The following is a 7397-nucleotide window of genomic DNA, read 5'->3' on the forward strand; positions in this document are numbered from 1 at the left end:
CTGCAGCAAGGGAATTCTTAGCTATAGCAAATGTCACTTGGGATGAAAAGCATTTCTTGATCAGCGCTCTGAATCTGGCTTCTGAGTTTTCATCCATGACATGCAGAAAATTCACCAAGTCTCTCACTGAAAGAATTGGAGTTTGGGGAGGCGGACCGGGCTCTGCTCTTACAGTTCTTACTGCTCCGATTCATGCCCTCTTTCCTGGAAACCAGAAAATCTTTCTTCCATCCTTGAAATAGCCATCTTCATTCTCTAGGTGTATGTGCTGGGATGGGCATCCTCCCCAAAGGGAGAGCCGCAGAATCCCTTGAAGTTAAATGAACTGGAGAAGCAGGGGACAGGGCAGCATCTCTGGCGTCTAGCCTTCAGTTTGAGTTCTGTACATCTCAGCACAGAGCGGCGAGGTAAAAGGCACATGAAGCACCCATGCTGGCCACGGAGAGGCCTGTGCTAATTCTGATCCATGTTCAGAAGCCAGAGGTTGTCGCAATGAGACCCAAGCAAGTGTCTCTGAACTAGGTGTCGTGGCATTTTACAGCTGGAGATGCACTGTAAGACACTAGATGGCTACCGCTGGTAAAAGGCAAACTCCAGCCCTTTGCAATGCCAGAGCCTCACACTACGATGGCATGCTAATGCCCCAGGGATTCTTCTTCAATTCTTCCTTAAATCCGCCTCCTAAACTGCAATGCCAGCCTGCTCTGCAGCTTCCCCTCGCCCCTCGTATTGTCGAACTCCAATCCCCCTTTCAGTTTGCTGAGAACCCAGCACCATGCAGGTCATGGGTCTACACTGCCATGCGGCAGGGCCCGAGGACTTTATTCACCCCTGGAAACCACAGTCTTGGTGGCTAGTCTCCAGGGATCACTGTCTTCTCTTGGGGAGTGAGAGAGGAACCCTCCAGTTCACTCACATTTCTGTCTTTCCTGGTAGGCGGCTGCATGCATTGCGCTACATCCTCTTTCCTGAGCTCCCTGTCCTGTACTGAAGGGCTTCTGCCTAGCTGACAACTACTGCAGCATCCTTCTGCTGAGTGAACACACAGCTGCTGTGCTCTCCAGGCAGATGGTGCTGCTCCTGCTCTCCCGCACGCTCAGGTGCATTCCCTCCAGGTCGCACTCCTGTTCCGCTGGCTGCAGAAGCAGGGCTCTGGAGGCCTCTCCCAAACAGTCTCCTTTGCATTAAGGCACCAGACAAGCCAAATTCTCCTTCTCAAAGGCCCAGCAGTTGCATTTGGCTGTGAGCAGCTTTGTCCACGGCTCTGGGGGATGCCCTTTGTCCACGGCTCTGCTTCTGTGAGCAGGATGTGCACTTGCATCTTGCTGATGGGTTTCACGGTTCCTGCATGACCTTCTGTTTCTTGCTAGCTTTGCTCTACCAGCTCCTAAATGGATCTGCTGCTTTCTCAGTCACAACCAGCTTGGCTTCTCCTTTTGCTTTTGGAAGAAAGGTTTGCCTTGTGCTGTGTGCCAGAATCACTCGTTAGTGCTTTCTTCACACCCAGCGTCAGAACGTGCGGGCACAAACGTCGCTGCCACCCCACTGTCGACCCCACTGTGCCCACTGGCACAAGCATTTAGCAAAAAAGCATGTGATTAAATGACTTCACTGACTGCACCATCTCCCCTCTCTCTCTCTGCCCCAGATCAGTGGACCACTCCCTGCCTGGATCCTCCGTTTCTACAGACTTTGGCAGCTGGCAGATGGTAACAGGGTGCGGCAGTATTCAGGAGCATGCAATCCTGAGCACAGAGGCCTCTCTCCCTTGCAGTTTCCCGGATGAGCTCCCTAACAGTGGCCTGTAAGTGTACTGAGCACAGAGGATGGCGCCCATGTGTAACAGTTGGCTTGGCTAGGAGAACTGGGACTTCACAGACATGGCCTAGGACAAGGCAGAGAGCTGCATTAGCCTCAGGCATCGTTTGGGCTACTTCCCAGAAGCGCATTCTGCGGCGGAGTACTCTGAGTTCAGCTCCTGGTTTGCTGAGCGCTAGGTGTACTGTGCCCATCTTGGTCTCTTCACTGCTGCCATGGCACCATTTGGGCACAAGCTGGGGGAGAGGCTGCAGTTCTGCCCTGTAACACCGCAGGGCAGGGGAATTGTGAAAAGGCAAGTTTCTTTCCCTGCATTCCACTTTGCCTCCATGGCTCTGTCTGCACAGCAGAGAAGAACCCGTGGCTGGCCCGTGCCAGCTGACGTGGGCTCACAGGGCTGTTCATTGCTGTGTTGATTTCTGGGGTCGGACCGGAGCCTGGACCCTAAGGCCCTGTGCAGTGGGAGCCTGGAAGTCAACACAGCAATGAATCAGCGAGCCTGAGTCAGCTGGCATGGGCGAGAGGCGGGTGGTTCTTTGCTGGGTGGATAGACCCTTTATCTTGGCCATGTTTCAGATTCTAGACCCTCCAAAATACTTGAACTGCTGCTTTTTTTTCTTCCTGCCCTCCACCCTCAGCTCGTCTTACAGCTGTCCACTTGCTCATGCCACATCAGGGAGCATGGTTCGCTACAAGCCACATTGCCAAAGAACACCTGACATTTGCTTCCCAGAATTGTTGAGAAGCAAACACTCCCCCCAAGCGGAGAGCTACTTGTGCGGGAACTTCAAAGGCATGAGATGCATTTTAATTGCAGTGTAAGAAACGGTAGGATGGCACTTCTGCCTTATGAACTGTCAATCTAGCCATTGCAAAATGGTAGATTGTCTGTTTGCTGCACTGTTAGCTAATCATATTGCTCTAGTTTTGCAGACAGCTATACTACTTTCTCCTAGCATCCTTTTTACCTACTTTGAGTTAGTGCTTCAGGAAGCCTCTTAAATTGAGATGAGATGGAGGGTAGGAGACATGGAAAACACATTTCTTTTGAGACAGACTGGCAGGGCGACCAGCCGCATTTGATAGAAATGTGACCATCTATTGGCCTGCAGGCCAGAACCACAGCAGCAGCTTCTGTAACTTCTTAAACTAACAGCCAGAAATCCAGCGAGGCCTCTTCCAACCCAAGCTTCTGCCGCACGAGTTGGTGACAAGTCCTTTCTGAGAGGAGCACTCCGCGTGGCTCTGAGATCTGATTGGAAGGAGTTAAGGGGTGGCAGGAGACATCTTGAAGGACATACCTTAAAATGGGCATTAAGTGAGACTGTTTAATCCATGTTTGTCCTTTGGTGACTGCTGCAGGTTTCTTACTCAAATCCCCATTGAGCATTGCTGCCCTTCCCCTGCGGTGTCAGGGAATGGGTAATATTAACAGAGAAAGGAACGGGTGAGTCAGTTGAGGCTTACTTGGAAGTCCTAGGTAGGTCTGCCTTTAAGTCAGTGTGATCTCCTGAGTTTGCCTCTGGTTTGGATTTCAGTAAGAAACGAGTCACGAGCTGCACACTTGGGGATCTGGGCAGGGTCACTCTGCTGCAGTGGGCAGGTCTGTCTCTGGAATTTGGAGCACGTTTCAGATTGTAACTACTTGGCACAGCCAACCTGAGGGCAATGGAAAAGGAAGAATTCTCATTCCCTCATTCTTGGCTTTGATTAGCCACTCTCATCCCCAAAATATTCCCAGTGGAAACTGTGGCCCTGATGTCCCCTGCATTGGGTTTCAGGCCTGTAACCTTCTTAGCCTCCATCATGCTGGGGCTAGACTGACCGTCTGAAAGCTGGACGAGTCGGCCCCTGGGTCACATGGAGTAATCAGGTGACTGCTCCAAGCCTGATCTCAGGGTCCGGGTCTTTAACTTCTCTGCTGCGTACCAGGTCTGTTTGACTCAGCCTTTGTTTGTGACCGTGCAGACTGCAGTTGGCTCCAAGTAGTGTCTGTCTGAGTTCAGATGCAAACTAGTTTTCACTTCTAATTCCCTGTCTTTGTGCAGCTTGCACCTAATGGACTGAGGTTTCCCAGGCTTGCTCTCTGGTGACAGTACATTTTCCCAAGAGTCTTTATTCAAACTCTCTTGTGGGGCTCTATCAAGAAGGGTCCAGTTTGGAGTTTTGGCCTGGACATACTCTGGTCTCATACCCTGCATCCTTTTTGTCCCCTTAGCTGGGGTTTAAACTTTCTGTGCAGCATCGACATCTCTGCATTTTAAACAGCAGTGTCTCACCCTACTAGCTATATGATAGCAAAACCGGGGGGGACCTGAGAGTCTGCCTCAGATCTCTGAACTGCTGTCTAATGGGTGTCTCCGTGTCTTGGTCTGCAGTACTAACTCAGAATTAGTTCACTTATCTGCTGAGGAAATCAGGCCGCCTCTTTTTCCTTTCAAAATAAACTAGGAATCTAAATATAAAACACAGGTAAGCTGCTGGATGTTGGGAAATAAATAAAGGCAGAAGTCTAAATGCACAGCCTAAGATGTGCCCTTGTTTACATGCTGCATGAAATACTCTGGTTATCTGAACACTAGGTGCATAACTGCAGATTTCATGTCCATTTCACTTCCTTCACATCAGTCTGTCATTCTTTCGGCATTTGAACACGTTGCGGTAACAGCCTGCGCCAGGCTGAGGAGGTCACCTAAACGTGTTTCCTTTTGCTCTCTTCAATGTGTTGCCTCTTCAGCCCCCCTGCTTGGTTTTGATGGAAGTAAATCGCGGCCTAGTTGGCTGCTTCAGCATCACTTGGTGTTTTTAGCCTCCCGCCGCATCTACCCTCTTGCTGCTGTTTCCGGACTAGCGCGGCTGGCTGTGGGTGGTTAATGCTTCCAGCCAAGGTAGAGCCAGCCAGGCACTAGTGAGATTCAGGAGAATTCTGCACGGCAAGGTCTCTGCTGTGCCCTTGGAGTGACCTTTTGAGCACTGTCTTATTCTCTCTGGGAACCACCACTCTGTTAGTGGAGACGCACACAGCCAGGATTGCTGCAGTACTAAACCCAGAACAGCTGCCTTTGAACTCTAATCGCTCTTCATGCTGCTCTCTCATCTGGAATATTGTGTTAGCTTCTCTCTCTTCCCCCAGCCCTAAACTGGGCGTAGCTCTGATGGAGAGCAGCCCCCTGGGGAAACCATGCCCTGCTCGAGGAGAGTCTGACGCTCACACAGTACAGCCTTGCAGCGGCATAGATATGAAAAATCTCTTAACTCCAGTGACCATGGCTGGAAGGGATCTCACCACCTCACCTACCTGCCATACTTCATACCTCACTTCCCCCAGGCTTGGAGCTGGCTGTCCTGGGCCGCAGTTGAGGGGAGAGAGGCAGAAGAAACTGGGAAATACCCAACGATCACTAAATGCAGGCTGCTGTCACGATAAGCGTCAGTCCAGAGCCATCCCAAAGCATTTTACAAAGTATGTGAATGTTCAGCGCAACGAGCTGCGCCTCCCCCCACGGAGGAAGGGAGGCGTAGCAGTGTCACTTCCACTGCACCAGGGACCTGCTTAGGGTGGAATGTGGTGAGGATCCAGGGTAAAATCTGACTTGTGAACACAAACCTAAAGTTTAGCATTTTGCATCCAAACTGTGTCCTACGGGCCTTGCAGACTTCAGCAGCAGGAGGAGAAAAGAAGGTGGGGGTGAGAGAGAAGATGCGGGTGAGATTTGGAGATGGAGGCAGTGAGGCAGCCTGCCACAAAGGCTCTTCCAGATGGCAGGAGCTGCAGGGGCAGCTCTTGCTCCGTCAGTTGCAAAATTGGCCAGCTGAGGCCGGGCTGAACAGAGGGAGCCAGCTCTTACTGCTGTCTGTAAAAGTGAGGGCAGCTAGGAGCTGAATCCTGCCTTGTCGAGATCTAAGGGAGGTCTCTGGGTGGGGGAGGGAAGCGGAGAGAAGGGCTGGTGGCTGCCTGCAGAGGTAGGAGACAGTGGCAATAGAAGCAACGTTGCCCAGCTGCTGGAGCTTGGACCCCTTAGGAGAGGCTGGCATGGGGCCAGACACCAGCCAGGATCCCCTACTCTAGCACCAGCTGCCCTGGACTGCGTCACCTTCTCTACTGCTGCCTCCCTCCCTCGCCTGGAGCCTTGTGGGGTTAGCGGTTGGGGGGGTCAAAGCCAGGCCTGGCCTCAGCGTGGGACTCCCTTGGGGGAGGAGGTGTGCAGGTGCAAGGGGGGCTGGGGGAAGGGCAGGGAGCTGAGTTGCTAATGTGCAGCCAGCCTGGGGCAGAGCAGGGCTAGCTGGCTGCAGGAGGGCTGCACTCGGCCCCTTCACGCGGCTGACCACCCCCCTTCTGTCTTGCAGACTAGTGCCCGGGCCAGGCCGAGAGTCCCGGCTGGAGGAGGTGCGCTCTGCTTTCCTAGCCACCTACAGCAGCACGATTGGCCTGAAGGCTGTGCCGTCCAGCCCCTCGGGGGCGATTGGGGGCCTGCTGGAGCAGTTTGCACGGGGTGTTGGACTGAGAGGAAGCAGCAGCACCTTCTGAACGCGGCGGTGCACACATTGGACTGGCTCCTTTGGGCCTCCAGGAGCTGAAAGGAACCTAAAAGCCATGGGAGTTCAAGAGCTGCCCTGGGGCTCTGCCAGTGCCTGGCTGTGGGCTCTGTCCTGCTGTTGCAGGCTGCGGCCCTGCCCTGAGCAAGCAGGGCCTTCTCCCCTTTGCCGCACTGGACAGACTGACAGATCCTTGCAGTAAAGATGTCTGCAGGCACCACCCGCTGTGCCCTGCCCCTTGCTTCAGGCCCTGGCAGCGGTGGGGTGGGGTGGGGTAAGGTGGGGGGCCTTGGGTGGTGGGGGCCGTGTGGTGCTTAGCCGCCCTTGTGGGACCGGAGCGGGGTGTCGGCTGCCCCTGTGCGGGGTGTGCTCGGGGCAGGCTGGCCATCAGCCGGGTGCTGGCAGCAGAGCCGGGCTGTGTGCACACTGCACAACACCTGGCGCAATGCTGAGTGGCATGGCAGTGCCTGGGGCAGGCGCAGAGCCAGGCGCTCCCCTCCCCTGCTGGGGGGCTGAGCTGCCCTCCGTCAGGGCAGCAGTGTCAGGGCTAGGACCAGGGCTCCTGCAGGAGCCAAGGCCTGGGCCTGCCGGGCTCGGTGTGAGGGGGTGGCTCTGCCTGGCCAGGGGCCAGGCTGGGGCCCATGGAGGTCCCGGTTCTCTGGCGTCTGCCTGGGGTCGGGAGGGAGTCCGGGGGGGCGGCTCCGGGCGCGGGCTAGCGCGCCCCTCCCCCGCGCTATAAATAGCCCGACCCGCGCCTCGACGGAGCTTTGAAAATCCGCGCAGCGCCGCCCCGCCCCGCCCCCGGCGGTTCCCTGCGGCCGGGCACTCGTTGGGGCGGGGGGCGCGGCGCTCCCGGGCTGCGTGCTCCGAGCGGCGCGGCTCAGCCCTGCGCCCCGGCCGGCGGGTCCCTGCGCCCCGCTGCGCGCTCCGGGCGGCTGCGCCGTGCGCCGTGCGCCGTGCAGGTGCTGGGACCGAGGGCGCCCCAGGGGGCCGCTCCCTGCGCCGGCGGGTGGGGACGGGCGGCCAGACGCGCTGCGCCTGGA

At 55.6% G+C, this 7397-nt stretch overlaps 1 protein-coding gene across 4 annotated transcripts in view; it reads left to right on the top strand.

Annotated features, from left to right (window-relative positions):
* Positions 1-7128, top strand: part of MTMR14 (myotubularin related protein 14) — a 57992-nt gene extending 50864 nt beyond the window's left edge. For 2 of the 4 annotated variants that reach the window (XM_067540545.1, XM_067540536.1), the window contains exons 18-19: positions 1649-1804; positions 6166-7128. In XM_067540545.1, the coding sequence (XP_067396646.1) occupies positions 1649-1804; positions 6166-6346 (337 nt within the window). In that variant the 3' untranslated portion in view covers positions 6347-7128. Of the gene's footprint in view, positions 1-936; positions 1106-1648; positions 1805-6165 lie in introns of those variants that run through there. The other 2 variants (XM_067540572.1, XM_067540553.1) reach the window with 2 other exon arrangements.
* Positions 7129-7397: the final 269 nt, after the last annotated feature.

Source organism: Emydura macquarii, unplaced genomic scaffold, assembly GCF_026122565.2.
Source record: "Emydura macquarii macquarii isolate MOO-44397 ecotype Brisbane River unplaced genomic scaffold, CSIRO-AGI_Emac_v2 contig_71, whole genome shotgun sequence".
Classification (NCBI taxonomy): Eukaryota; Metazoa; Chordata; order Testudines; family Chelidae; genus Emydura; species Emydura macquarii.